At 38.4% G+C, this 16,067-nt stretch overlaps 1 protein-coding gene across 1 annotated transcript in view; it reads right to left on the bottom strand.

The window, feature by feature from the left end:
- Positions 1-16,067, bottom strand: part of NSMCE2 (NSE2 (MMS21) homolog, SMC5-SMC6 complex SUMO ligase) — a 215,028-nt gene that overhangs the window by 133,902 nt on the left and 65,059 nt on the right. The window contains exon 4 of the mRNA XM_055314299.1: positions 15,094-15,247. Within this exon, the coding sequence (XP_055170274.1) occupies positions 15,094-15,247 (154 nt within the window). The remainder of the gene's footprint in view (positions 1-15,093; positions 15,248-16,067) is intronic.

Here is a 16,067-nt window from a genome sequence, read left to right as displayed (position 1 = left end):
ATTAAATTATCTCTTCAGTTGCTTGGTATCTGAATAAACATGTCCCTGATCAAACAGATGACTCACAAAAGTGAGGTTACTTCAAATATCCCTTGATTTTGAGGGTTGCATATTAAGAAGAGACGGTTAGTAACACACACACGCGCGCGCGTGCACACACACACACACACACACACAGTGCCAATGCTGTTTCAGTAGTTAAAATCTGATATCTGAGTATTCAAAATGAACAAATATGAACTGGTGCTGTAGACTGTAAATCTGGCCATGGTACTTCCACCTCCTCCCATCAAGAGGCGAGTCTCTTCTCCCACCCCTCAATCTGAGCTGCCTTGTGACTGACTGGTTTAGCCAATAGTCACACTGTGCAATTGCTGAGCTGAGACCTCAAGAGACCTTCTGCTTCTGTCCTGAGGCTCTTATTTCGCTTCTGCCACTATGTGAACAAACCTGAACTGGCATGCTGGAGGATGAGACCACATGGAGGAGGCAAGTTTCACAGCTGAGGATGCCCTAGGCCAAGAAGCTCCAAGCCAATCAGGCAGCTGACTGCAGATGTGGGAGTGAGCCTAGCTGGAGCAGCAGCAGATTCACCCAGCTAAATCCAGTCCAAATGGCCAATCTACAGAATCACAAACCAAATAAGTGGTCATTTTAATTCACTAAGTTTTGGGGTAGTGTGTTCCACAACAAAAGCTAGCTCACCACCATTTAATTTAATACTGAACGCTCACATGGTATCACAATATTAATATCTATTCCAGGGATCCCTGGGTGGCGCAGCGGTTTGGCGCCTGCCTTTGGCCCAGGGCGCGATCCTGGAGACCTGGGATCGAATCCCACGTCGGGCTCCCGGTGCATGGAGCCTGCTTCTCCCTCTGCCTATGTCTCTGCCTCTCTTTCTCTCTCTGTGACTATCATAAATAAATAAAAATTAAAAAAAATTAAAAAAAATATCTATTCCATAGCAGTTTGAACTGTATAGCCAATGCAAATCATTCCTATATGTGTAATATTTTATTTTTAAATACTCTTAACATTCTAATTATGATTAAATAATCAGGTTGTAATCTCGGGGTCATGGGACTGAACCCCGTGTCAGGCTCTGCATGCAGCACAAAGTTTGCTTGAGACTCTCTCCTTTTCCCCCCTGCCCCTCCACCCCTATCTCCAGGATAAATATCTTTTTTAATTTAACATTTTACGATAAGGCATTTTCTAAACATTTTACTTTTTTGATTAATTTCTACAAATCTCAAGAGCTTCAGTATCTTTGTACATAAAGCATTTGCATTTTGGATTATTTTAGTAAAATTGATTCCCAAAAGAACGATCACTAGCAAAACATTTTAAAGAGTCTTGACACACATTCTGTACTTTCAATATTCAGCTGACTAGTTTTCTTAAATTATCATTGCATTATCAAAGCTTTGCCTGATCCTCAGCTATATTTGGTATGCTTTACTAACTACAATGTTGATATGTATAACCTATAATTCTAAAATCCTTCTCCCAACCCTCTGCTCCTTCAGGACCTCCTCTTCTCCAATGTTGACCTCCAGCCTCCAGCCCATGCAATTATCAGAATTCAGCTGTAGGCCAATGACTATCAGAGTAAACATGAAGAATGGCTCACCGCTTCTCAAAGCTTGGAATTTTGAAAACATAATAATACACTTTCTACTTTTAGAGGTGGGGTTATGGGGGAACTTGCTATTCAGGTCAAATGAGTCAATCAAGATGAGAAAGTTAATGTATTTCAGTCAAGTATGTCTGTGCTGGCATGTACCACCACCAAGAGCAGTGCATATGGGAGTATTTTATTTTAAAGGATAGTACTATTAATGCCTCTTCAAATACCAAGTTATAAATTGGGTCTTTTAGTATTGGCTTCCACTCTGCACACTACTTAAACAAATCATGAGCATACTTCAAAGCCACCATAAACTTTCCTTCAAATTCCTCTTCTTGCAAACAATTGCACATTCTAATCTTCCTAATGTTTAACATTAGATATCCTTCAGATGAAAACTTCTTTAAAGGTCCCATGTTATAGATGTGCACTCTATCTTACCTTGGGGAAGGCCCCCCTCATCCCGCCCCAAGGTCAGGGGTATCTGCATTTAGGCAGAAAGATGATGAGGAAAGAGTGATGAGAGAAAGAGACAGATGGGGAGAAAGCAGAATATGCCACAAAGAGATCAACAAGTGTGCAAGTCCACAGGTGAAAGAGAACACAATACCCTCTGGAAATTACAAGGGTCCAGATCAAAGGGCTAGAGAGCAGAGTGATGAGAAAGTGAACAGAAACCTGGTGCCAGAAGGGTCTTTTTATTCTGGAAGGCTAGGGGAGTCTGAAAGGAAGGGCATGTGGCAAACAACCATGACCCATATCTTAGAATGATCCACCAGTCTGGCGGAAACTGGAGGGAGGCGTCGAAGCAGGGAGAATGTGGGAGGCTGACAGTGAAATTGGAAATAGAGCAGCAATAGCAGTGGGAGCAAAAGTAAATGGAGAGATTGGCAGAAGTTTTTGGGAATGGAACTAGCCAGCACATCTTGTTACCTGACCGGTAATTCCTGGTTCTCTTTCTGTAGAAGTCAATTTTTCACTTTTGGTAATTGTAACACAAAACCACCCTGCTCTGAAGTAGAAAGAAATTTTACCTAAAGAAACTACTATTGTTATTTTCTCTGCTCTACATTACCCATGGTAAGAAGCACTGTCAGCCTAATAATGTGTGAGGAGGGAAGTAAATGCTACCACATAACAGGAGAGGAAGGTTGTTAGGGCTGATGGTTGGGGAAGGACTTAAAATCATTGGAGTCTAACTTGGGAAGTTTCCTGTTTTACACAACTGAAACGAAGTCAAATAATACTACCCCCAATGCCCAAAGAAAGAGAAAGAAAGTACTTTCCACCAGTAAGCACCTAATGGTTAAAGGGGGCGAGGAAAGTTGCCAGAAAGTCTAGAACACCTCCGGCCAATTGGCAGCCACACTTTGGACGCAAAGCATGGTTGTCACCAGGGTGTGCTAGAACAATCTTGGTGAAAAGGGACACCACACCTTATCCCATCGTCTCATTCCTAGGACGAGCGTGTGTCACAGCATCTGTTATGGAATATTTGTCCCCTGGAGAAAAAAAAGGTTCTAGGAACTAACTTTTAACTCCCTTCTTAGTCAATCATTCATTTCCCCAATTCATAGGAAGCACTGGTCCCATGCCAGGGGCTGTTCTAGGCCCTGTAGACAGGATCAATTGAGGCAGACAAGTGCCTTCTCTCACTCAATCCACATTATAACCAAACTGCAGAAGACTGACATTCTAACCAAACTGCAAGACTAAGGAATCCCATAGTAAAGAAAATTGACTGACTCATCTGACCCTGGGATCTTTATTATTTTATTTTTTAAACTGACTGCATTTATTTTGGGAAAACTCTACTCTAAACAATTTCCATCAACATTCCATCTCACTCTGTTGTTTCTTCTCCAAAGTCTGCATGTCAAGCTCTAGGACCTTGCAATCACAGGTGGCCAGTTTCCTTTTCCTCGCACTCCTAAACATTAATTATTTTCCCGTGTTCCTTGAACCTACCACAGGGCTCTGCAAATAGGAGATAACTGCTGACTAAAAAAACAAAAAACAAAAAAAAAACATAATTTGAAGTAAGTCACTGGGTGATTTATTAAAAAAGAAAAAGCTAACTATATAGGTTGGCTCAAACAGCAGAGCCAATTTTCTACAGTTAAATCTAATGTATATACAGGAGAATCCCTAACATATGAAAAGCCCATGCAGCACACAGGGACAGCTGTAGGTCTATAACACATGCTCCATTATATTTGCTCATGATGAATAGATTTTATGTGACACAGGATGGTTCATTATGTGAACAATGCTCTTTCTGACATTTCCCTCTCTGCTTCCCTATCAAGAAAGGCTGCCAAAACCAATATTGTACTGAAAAATAAATAGTTACCTTATCAACATGTTTTTTGTTCATATCCTTGTCAGTGAATATTACTTAATTACATGATATTCTAGCAATTTGATCATTCACTTAAACTCAACACTTTAACAAAATGACTAAAACACCCTAAGCTTATTCCCTCGCACTCAAAAATTTATGACAATTGCTAATAACATAAAATGTATATCCTTTAAAAAATTATTGAAGTAAATGCCTTTAAACAGGCTAAAGAAGATCAGGTAACTAATGTATGTAGAGTACTGTACAGCTGATAAATCACTTTCACTTTTCATTTTAAAATATGATTTCATCCTTAATCGACTCTGTGGGCTAGGGAGATTATTACCCACATTTTACAGAAAAAGTAAAATTCCATTGATTTGATCAAAAGCACAAACTAATTACTTGGTTGTGCAAGAATCTGAATCTGTATTTTGATTCCAAATTCTAGGATCTTTCCATGGGTTAGACAGTTTCTACCCTTAACACTGTTTTCGGGCAGCCCAGGTGGCTCAGCGGTTTAGCACCACCTTCCACCCAGGGCCTGATCCTGGAGACCCAGGATCGAGTCCCATGTCAGGCTCCCTGCATGGAGCCTGCTTCTTCCTCTGCCTGTGTCTCTGCCCCTCCCCCACCTCTCTCTCTCATGAATAAATAAATAAAATCTTAAAAACAAAAAACGCTGTTATCAACATACATAGGTGATGAGATAAATGAGTTTAGAAGTTATCAAGAAAATAGGACTAATATGAATGTTAACAAATACAAGGACAGTACTTAACTATGACAAATACACAAATATCATTATTTAAGGCTATCAACTACACATATGAATAGATACCTTTTAGAGCTTTAAGAATATAAGCAGATGATAGGTAGGTATCAAAGATCAGACTGTAAACTCCATGCACACAAGGACTTGTATATTTTATTCACTGAGGCATTCTCAGTACACTCAAGAAACACTTGCTGAACAAATGAAAATAAAGTATAGGGATCCCTGGGTGGCGCAGCGGTTTGGCGCCTGCCTTTGGCCCAGGGCGTGATCCTGGAGACCCGGGATCGAATCCCACATTGGGCTCCCGGTGCATGGAGCCTGCTTCTCCCTCTGCCTGTGTCTTTGCCTCTCTCTTCTCTGACTATCATAAATAAAAAAAAAAAAAAGAAAGAAAATAAAGTATAACATGGACTATAAAAATGAGGCTCTCAGATATAGAAGAATAAAGTTAGTTTATATTCAAACTCAAGAGACCAAGTGCAATCTAATTCGTTAGGTAATTTCTAAGTAACCTGTAGGTAGGTGCTTATAATTTATGCTGTGCACATATGCTCTTCCCTTGTAGGTAATAAGCTGCACGAGATCTGGAAATATGTCAGGTTTGTACCCTCTAGAGTGCCTGGCTAAGCAACCTTTAACAGAAGAGTTATTTTCAACTCTGACCGTACATTAGCATTACCTGGAGAGCTTAGAAAGAAATGCCTAGAGAGCCCCACCAGACACCAACTAAATCTAAATCTCTGAGGGTGGGGACAGAACTTGGATTTTTTTTTTTAAAGTTCACATTTGAAACCCAGCAATAGGTGAGTGCCACTTCTGTAAACCAATAGTTCTCAAACTCTGGTATACAGGAGACCCAGAGGGTTCCACCCCCAGAGAGTCAGATGCCCTAGGTCTGGAGTGGTGCCTGAAAACACACACTTTTAACATCCAGGTGACCTTGATGGGGAGGGCGGGGAGCCCAATGGAAGAATAACTGCTGCACATCTACAACGTTTCTTGAATTAAGAATAAATGTAAGAGATACATGGATAGGAAAACATGAAAAAAATATTTAAAATTTACATATAAAAGGAACTTCATGCTCAACATCACTGGTCATTAGAAAAACATAAATTAAATCCATAAGGAGATACCACTACATACTTATTATAATGGCTAAAATAAAAACAAAACCACAATAACACAAGTGTTGATGAGGATGCACATCAACTCCCACTCTCACACACTGCTGCTGGGAAAACAGTACTGTATGCCAGGTTAGAAGAGTCTGTCCGTTTCTCATAAGTTAAACATGTACTTACCAGACTAGCTGGCAATCCAAGAGAAATGAAAATTTATAATCACATTAAAATCTGCACAGGAATGTTTACAGCAGCCTGATTTATAATGGCCCCAAGCTGGAAACAACTGAAATGCCCTTCAGCTGGTGAGTGGATAAACTATGATACATCCATACAGTAGAATAGTACTCACAACACACAATGCAACGAACTACCCATATTAACAACACTATGGATGAATCTCAAATGCATTTTGCTGCATGAAAGAAGCCACTTAGATAGCTGTATACTGTATGATTCCATCCATGTATATAACATTATATATGTTATATACATACATATATGTAGAACATCCATGTATACAACAAAAATTAAAACTATAGAGAAAAAAATTAAAAGCACAGAATAGTCACTGCCAGAGGCTAAAACTTGGGGGGCGGTGTTGATTACGAAGGGCCACTCATTATATGCATCTTATTATTATAAAACTGAAATCATTGCAACCTCAGGATTTAGGAACTTGACAAGATAATTATTTTCTTAAGTATGATCTACATCGTCCCCAGGACACATGATTTGATTTTCCTACTCTAGGTTCAGATTGCTTTCTGAGCACTGATGGCATCACACTCTCTCAAAATAAGCCACCAGGAGAGAAACACCCATGGCTCACAGTTTGTGTTTAAACTTGCAGCTGACTCATTTTGCCCTTGATAACTGAACCTTTCTCTCCTAATAACTTTAATTATAGCCATCTCTCATCCTAAAGCTGCCCCTTTCCCCGGGAACATAACTGTTAGCCTTGTGACCTCCTGACTGTGAGACACTGGGTAAATATGCCACCTCCGGGATTCAGTGTGCTAAAAACAGAGCCTGTGTTTTTTGTGCATTCCGCTCTCGCATATGGATGTTGTGAAGATTAGGAGAGGTGATGTACAGGCATGGGATTACTGTTGTTATGCTTGAAATAAATTTCATGGAATTTGTTCTAAACTTGTAATTACAGTAAATACCCTCCTCCTCTCTGCCATAACAGCAACTATTCACACTGGAAATGGCATTCTTAGTCACTGTTTCCTCAATGTATTGCCAAAACCATGGGATCTGGAAGAGTGGCACCCGGTTTGGAGTCTCAATCTGTAACTTTGTGAGCTCAAGTAAGCCACTTACCTTCTGTGAGTCTCACTTCAAGTATGTGTTTCTCTAGGGGAGAGTTTGAAGGCAAAACGAGGCACACATAAATAAACTACTATATAATGTCTGGTACAATTTCTACTCTCTGATTTTTACATAGAAGTGACCAACCAAGAGATTCACTCTTGGCTGGATGAAACAGATTCCCCCAGTGTCATCAGAGTATATCAGTGTAGATCTATGACCTGGGAGATTTAACAAACGGTTCACCACTTAAGAGTCTTATGAGAAATCAAGTCAAGAATGAAATGCTTGATTTAAGAGAAAAGAAGACCAAATAGGTGTGTTTCAAAGAGCTGGTGTGGTATGCAGGGAAAAGAACATAAGCTCTGATGTCACCCAAACCAGGATCTAAATTTCAGCATTTATGAGCTTAGGGAAGCTATACCACCTTTATTTGCATACTTTCTAATCTATAAAATGGGTTGTTATCTTGAAGGGTAAGAAATAAATAGTAATGTAGAGAAAGTATGCAGATAGCATATCCTATGCATAGGTGGGCACTCAAACAATGCTTGTAGTCATGCATTAATTCAACAAGCATTCATTAAGTATCATATACACTAGGCACTATATGAAACCTGGTCATCACTTTTACTATTTCCTAAGAGAACTAGGGCAAATCTAAGGTGAAAGAAGAACAGATGGTAGTGTCTTTATTGCTCCATATAAAGGGCAGTTCTCACGGCCCAACAGCTCCCTGATAGCTTAATGCTCTGATTAAAACACAACAAAATGGATCTAATTTTCTTAACCTTTTTTCTTCTTCACTTACTCAATTATTTGGTACTGCAAATCTGCCCTGACACGTGAAAATTCCTAGGAAGTAACAAATTTATGAGTTAGAAGAGGTGGGACAGCTACATCTGTCTGTAATGCTCTCTTTTTACACCCCTGGCACCTCCTCTCTTCTGGTTCCACTGTTTTCTGGCTTTGCAACCTTGGACATGTCACTTACCCTCTCTGAAGCTGCTTCATCATGAAGATGGGAATGGTACCATTTAGCTTTGCTGATGCGAGTTAAGGATGTCCGGGAAAGAGAAGATACATGGGTGGGAAACACAAAGAAAGCAGAAGAGAGGAGAGACAAATAGAAAAGAGTCAGAAACACTGACTCAGAGAAGAGGAAGAGAGAAGGAGGCAGACATACAGGAATAAAAAATTTGCATAGGACCCAAATCTCACTCAGTAAGTGTAACCCTTCATGCTAGGGATGTGATCCAATTGAAAAGAAGTCAATCTCTGTTGTGAAACTTATGATTTTTAGCATTTCCCAACAATTAATGGTCATCTGCAAGTAAATGGTGATGGCTTGATCATCATCAAGGAAAACATGAAAATCAACTGAGGGTCACAGAGATGATAAAACTACCTGCAGAAGAGCCAGCAAACTTAAGTTTTAATAAATGCTTTAATGTTCTAAGCAGTCACATTTAAAGTGAGCCATACTTACTTAATTCCTAAGCATGATGCTACTGTGCCACTAAAAACTGTGTAGTATTATATATACCATGCATTTGTACCAACATGTAAAGGGTTATACACACTAAATTATTTGCTGGATTTCTGAGCAAGTGAAAGGATTTTCAAAGACAATAGAAATGGTTAACCTATGCTGATTTTTAAATCCCAATGCTATGAACGCTAATTTTCGTCTTCTCTCCTTTACTCATGATGCATGAGTTTAATCATCAGAACGCCTTAACTAGGTTCTGACCCTCTTTATCTAGTTGAATAATTCTGTTCTATAAATATTAACCGAACTCTGATTATGTGAGTTACAAAAGGAATGAATATAGGGATGATTACAAAATCATTCCTGCCTTGAAGGGTCTTGGGCTTTGAGTTAATTGCAGGCCAGCAATGCACATTGTTTGGATAGACGTTATATCATACGACAAAGAGATTCATGTGCTGAAGAGTATCAGGATTAAGTCAGGTTGGTCAACACTATGCCCAGATGAAATGCACTCAACATATTTCTAGGCACAGCCAAACATTTTCCCTCTTGGCACCACCTTTGCTTCTTCCTCATCTCTTTCCTTTCAGGTTTCAACACTCATACATGCCCTCTATCAACCTTCGAAGGTGCTAGTCTTCTCTATAACCCTACTGCTTATATACATCTGGGTGAGGGGTTTCCACACCCAGCCCTTCACCACAAAATCTCCATCTGCTTTGCAGCAGAACCCACTCCCAAATGATATGAAATACACAACCTGGCCTTAGTCTGGAGTATCCTGAAAGCAAGACTACCCGTTTCTCTGAAGAAATCATAGTCTGTTAATTGGCCAAATTAATGCTGATATTCCTCATCAAGTGCCTAAACAAGGCACTGAGAAAAATGGTATTATGAGAAAGTAAAACCAAACGTCACAAGCTGACAGTTTTATTTGCATAGTGTTTTAAAAATATAGTAATGGAAAAATAATCAGCTAGATTTCTGCGTTTCCCAAAAGAACCTGAAGATCTGGCCACAGTGGGTTCCATACCTCTTCACAGCAACAAGGGACAGGCATGGGTGGCAGATGTCTCCTTGAGATAGAGGATAAGCTCTCAAGTATATGACAGTTCTCCTGAAGATTCCTGTGATCATCAAGAAGCTATGCTGTAGATGCTCTGTGCTTAGACATCAGGCTGGAGTTTAAGGACTGGGACTAGAGCAGTAAACAAAACATCAAAATATCTACCTTTGTGGAACTGCACTGTGGTTTTGAATGGGTGTTGAAGAAAAGGGAAAGCAACCCACTAAGAATATTTGTAAGTGAAGGTATTCTAATGTTCCCTGAGGCGCTCTCTATTTAATGGCTGCAGGGACACCTTTTGCGAAGTAAATGGTCACTCCTTAGCCTATCAGTTTTGATATTTAAATGAAGTGTGCTTAAAATGAAGGTACAGAGTTGATGATTTGGGAGTCCAGATAATTATGAAATTACAGTATAAAATATCACCAGGACTGAAAGTGGATTTCTAAGTTCATTTGTGGATTCAATTATGTCCATATCTTATATCCTATGTATTCCCTATGTGACCTAAATACATGGTCTAAATTTCTGGTATGTCTTCAGATTAGCATTAAAAAAAAAAGCGCTTATCCTTACTCTAAGCATTTAAATGTGCCAACAAAATTACATTTCATATTAGATTATTTTAATACTAAAGATCACAGATTCAGTCAATTCTATTTTTGATCACAAAGTGAAGCCCTTATATTTCAAAGGTTTCTGAATATCAAGTTACTGTCTAATGTCAATTTCTGCCTTGCTGACCTGCCCTGAAACTTCTCCAGCCTGCTAATTATGTAATTGGTGAACAAATAAAGTATAGGAGAACGACTGCTTGATGACTTGAGAAAGTGTCCATTCAGGGCTATCTACACATTCTCATTAAGTTCTCCTGATGCTAAAGTGCAGGAAGCCATGAGTTGGCACAGTGAAGACAGTTAAAGTAAAACAGTCAAAGAAGAGACATTACCTGAACATATTGTTGGGCTAAATTACAATCACTTTGTCTAAGGAAGTATGGTTATTACATCTGCCTTAAACCAAATCATATTGTTGGTTTCACAACTTGGGTTAAGAACATGATTTCCATTTAGGGGAATGGAATCCTTTTCTCTGGAATTGTTCCTTAACTCAGTTATCATCACTGCCACCATGTGTAAAAATAATCTTCAATCTTGATTTGTACGCCTCTGAGAATTACAACTAAGAAAAATGGGCACCGGCAGGGAAACCAGGCTACACAGACAGTAGGTGACTCAAACCCGGGTCTTCCGGCTGCTAAGCTCATGTTCTTGCCACTACAGGCCCTTTCTCAGTAATAACCAAAATCTCAAGCAGGCTTTCAAAGTTTGCACTGTCTCATTTGATCTTGGTAATAATCCTGGGAAGCTGCAACAGACATAATATTTCTTGTATACAAACAGGTCCCCAGGTATGGTATTTATGGAAAAACCTTAAAACAAAACAAAACCCAAACCAAAAACCTGCCCTTGTTTCTGATTGTGGTTTAGACCAGGAATCAGTAAACTGTTCAAAGAAGTTGTATCTAATGGCTGGTAATATCCATAAGACATAAACAATTATTAAAAAAATTACTGTATGCAACTTAAGTATGTTGCCTTTTGAGTAATCATAGCTTCAAATGAGTACAACATACCTGTTATATTCTAAGGACAGCAAATACCAGGTATTCGTATTATCCCTTCAGCACACTTCATAATCCTTCAGCACACTCTATCTTGCTGGGCTTGAACTCAGCCTCTGAATCTTTCTGAACATATAGCTCCACGCAGCTCCTATCCATTGATTGGCAATATCAGCTACAAATAAAAGCTGCATTTTCCCATTCTGACTCTCTCCTATATTGTATAATGGTTGTTTCTTGCATTTTTCTTTGCTTTTGATTTATTGATGGTTCTCCATTATTTCATGTATGTATTTATTGTCTTTCTCAAGTACAGGGACTCTGCCTTTTATTTATCTTGGAGCACCAAACACAATGATTCATATATACAGCAGTCACTCAGAGTGTTCTGAATGTACCTAAAACAAATGTATAGTATTTATGGAAAAAAAATCTAAAGTTAAAAAAACAAAAAACTGTCCTTGCTTCTGATTATGGTTTAGCCCAAAGGTCAGCAAACTTTTCTGTAAAGAGCCAGATAGCAAATATTAAAAGCTTTGTTTGCCAGATGGTCTCTGATAGAACTACTCAACTCTGCCATTAGTGTAAAGCACACACAGAAATGAGGAAACAGATGAGTGTATCTACATTCCAATAAAACTTTATTTTGGACAGTGAATTCTGAATTTTATAGAATTTTTACACATCACAAAATACTATCCTTCTCCTAACTTTTCCCCAGACAACTTAAAAAATGGAAAAAAAAAAAACAACCATTCTTGGCTTTTAGGCCATAGAGAAACAAAAGAGGCAGGCTGCACTTGGCCCACAGGCTCTAGTTTACTGATCTCTGGCCTAAATCTCTGGTTCTCAAAATGCGAAACTCGGGTGGTCTGCAAGATCCTTTCAGCAAGTCCAACTACCTATGTGTGCGGCCAGAATTTCTTTGTAGACATCCAGCAAAACAATGTACCACAACAGACTGAGCACAGAAGAAAATATGAGGATCCAGCTGCCTTCTATTAAGCCAGAAATTAAAGAGATTTACAAAAATGGAAAACAATGTCACACTTCTCCCTAGTTTTTCTTTATGTTTGAAAAACACATAGTTGTATTTCATAATCCTCCTTATGGTAACATGTATGGGGTTTATTATTGATTTTTAAAATGGATTCGTATTTTTAAAATTTCTCACAGTTTTGATTTCTAATGTGATAAATGTCAATAGCCACAGCCCATGTAAACAAAACCTCTCTGGAGGCCCTCGGTATATTTTAAAAATGTAAAGGGATCTTGAAGACCAAATAGTTGGGAGAGCCAGCTGCTGAGCCACAGCTGGGTTAACTTACTCCTGTGGCAGGGTGCGCGGAGGCAGCTTGCAGGCCACTTCCTCAGACCACCTGATTTCAATCCCCCACTTGGCGTCTCCCCACCAAAGAGCTTCCCAGCACTTCTGTGATTAGATTCTGATTCGGCAAAATTTAATCCCATGCAGTTTATGTGTGTGTAAATAAAGTTGGTGAGAGCGTGGTGGTGATTTTTATGAAAGAACCTTTCTGATACACGCAGGCCATAAAACTGTTTCAGCTCCTATTTTGCCAAAATAGGTACCAAGAAGCAAGAATCTCTCTCTGGCTTCTGGTTTCCAATCTTAAAAAAAAAAAAAAAATTGTAATTCCTTGCCTTTAGAACATATTTCAAAACAAACAATCACTGGCTCCTGTATAAATCCTAGTCCCTTCAACTTGGCTCCCTTCAATTGTGGGCTCCCGATGCTAATCAGCATCCTCAGCAATGTTACATCTAAAGCAGTAAAATCCATCATACATGGTACTAGTTTGACAGTACTAATAATGTAATAAACACTGTATTTTGCAAGTAAAGTACATGTGCCTTAAAGAGCATTTTAAGAGGGCATATAATATTTTGCTTGTTCTGTCATTAGAGATTTAAAAACTTTTTAAAAGCATATTTTAAGAGAAACAAAAAGGGAAAGTTGTCTTAATTCCAGTGTTACCATATATAGGGAAACCCTATATAAGGAAGCATTTCTTTCAATATAAAATTACTTTGTGATAAAGTTTAACTGTCTATCCAAATGATGTGTAGTATTGCTGGCCTGGGGAAACTGTCTCCAACCCCTCACTCCTGATCATTTTCTAGAACATTAAAGAAATTAACAACTATGATTCCTACATTTGTCATTTTGTTGAATTATATATCCTTAATACAAAAGTGTTTCCTTTTAGGTATATAATTCTTTTTTTTAAGTATATAATTCTAAAAGCCTTTATAAGCTTTCTCTTACAGAATAATAACTTTGTAAACAATAACAAAAGTAGAAGAAATTCATATTTTTGGATATTTATCCTTCAACCTATACTATCGAGTATCTTTTGAAAAATCAAGAATTATGATTAGATGCTAAATCTGCCATAATTTGTCATTACTGGCTGTGAGTAGAAAACCAAAATACATTTAGCTGGTCTGGCCCACATCAAAACTGAAATTCACTAGTGCCTTTAATATCAGAAAGACACTAGCAAATTATTATATTATCTGTTTGGAGAATTATCACCCATGTGGGGGGACGATGTAATTTATATTAGAAGGATTTTGGTAGCTGTGATGTTCAAAGAAGAACAAAAAATAGACGAAAACGTGGAGAAAATGCTTACTGTTTAAATCCACGTAAAAGCAAAAGTCTCATCGTGATTGCAAAACATTCCAAATTGTGAAACTTAAGTTACTTGTAAAATAGACAAAAGTAGAGCTGCTTCCTCAGTCATTTTTTGAGACCTCAGCATCAATTTAAAGAAAATGCTTATATTTAAAAGAAAGCTTATTTCAAAATATGAATCCTTACACTAAGGACAAATAAGGACATGAAGGAAATTTACATCTAATAAGACAGTGTTCCACGAGTACGCAAATGAAGATGATGAGAAATTGAAGTCTACAAAAAAGTTATTTCCTTCACTACCCAATTCTTTAAGGAATAAGAGTTGGGAGCCTAGAAGAATGACAACTTGTGCTAATGTAAAAACTATCAAAATTATATAAAATTGTTCTGTGGATTATGCAGAAAAAAAGAGGAAAGGTAAGGATGGATATACTTCACCGTGGAGAAAAGATCTACTGTCAAATACTGTCTACAAAAATTTTTCCGTGTAATGAATCATCTTTCCCAGTCTCATTTTTAAATCAAAATTATGTTGGAATCACAATCACAATCACCTGGAATTTATGCTACCACAAAAGACCAAAGGGATCCAGAAGATCCTGGTCCATATTTGAGAAGAGAAAACTAGTTTGAGAAAACACTGCTGCTACTACTCAAAAGGCAGCAAAGCCAGAATTCAGACTGATCATTTTAAAAGTGTGGCACAGCAGTTTAAAATTTAAAATACCATTGCTATTTTAATAAAATAGTTCCATTTTAATTTCCCAACTCCCCCTCTCCAGCAGTGGAACAATACAGTGTCACTTTATCGAACCGCTGGGAAATTTTCTTAGCACTTTGTGGAAACTGTTAGCTTTCAGAAATGGACAGGCTGATTTGAACCAAAAGTTAGACAAAATACAGAATTGCAACAACAATTAAAAGCAATTTAGAAAGAGGATCAAGCCAAGCAGAGAGGCAAACTTACTAAAAATCAGTTTTCTGGGGCTGTTTATCAGGTCAGTTCCCTAATTTCAAAAAGGCCAACCAAAGCAAAGCATGCAGACTTACATTGCTTCTTTAGTTCTTTCAGCTGTTGTTTAAATTGTACAAATTTTGCATTATTTTGAAAGTCTGCATCACAATTCTTATTCTGTAAAGCCAAAAATTTCTTCTCCACTAACAATTTTAGGTCTGGTATTTTTTCTGGACGTTCTTCTTTTACCTGAGGAAGACAAAAGTTTGGTCTCAGTTCAATGTTAACAATGACACCGTTTTTTTAACATTATTTTTACCTCATTTCATTCAAATAAAAAAACACAGTGAGGTAGAAAACAGAATCCCAACAGAACCAGAGAGGTTGAGACTTGTTCCAGAACAGGCTGCTGGTAAACAGTGGGGGGAGCCATTCGTCCCGTCTAATCATCACTTTTCTTAAACCCACGCCCCAGTGCCCTATTAACTTGCTGTCTCCTGACAGCTACTAGGGAAACCTCTCACACCAGCACAACCCTGTGCCCTCCACCTTCAACGGAACTTGAGCCTCGTGGCTTCCTCCTTTTTGCCAAGTCTGCTCAGTCCCCTCTCCTACTACCCAAGTGGAGATTCCAGCCTTCATTCTCCCCAGGGCTCGCTCCTCTGCTCCAGTTCTCTGCCCCAGCAGGGGAGAGTGGCTGCTACTTCATCAAAAAGTTGAGGCTTTAATCTTGAACTTCACCCTCTGCTGCCACAATTAGGAATGAGTTCCCTGTTCTGTTCAAAGCTAAACTCTCAATCTATATTCCTTTTGTTCCTCCCAATATTTTATCATAAAAAATAAAGCTCTTGTAAGAATTGTATTTTGCCATTCACCTGCCTCCTAGGTGCCCCAATTAACATTTTACTGGGTTTGCTCTATCACCGTATCTGTCCCATCTGTGTTTTTCTTTCCACACTCAACCTTGCTTTCAAGTTCATTATTTTTTTAAAATGTTTTTTATTTTTAAAGATTTTATTTACTTATTCATGAGAGACACAAAGAGAGAGAGAGAGAGAGAGGGGGGCAG

The sequence above is a fragment of the Nyctereutes procyonoides genome, unplaced genomic scaffold, assembly GCF_905146905.1.
Source record: "Nyctereutes procyonoides isolate TBG_1078 unplaced genomic scaffold, NYPRO_anot_genome, whole genome shotgun sequence".
NCBI lineage: Eukaryota > Metazoa > Chordata > Mammalia > Carnivora > Canidae > Nyctereutes > Nyctereutes procyonoides.
The sequence above is the reverse complement of the archived record's forward strand: the minus strand, read 5'-3'. Positions and strand labels throughout refer to the sequence as shown.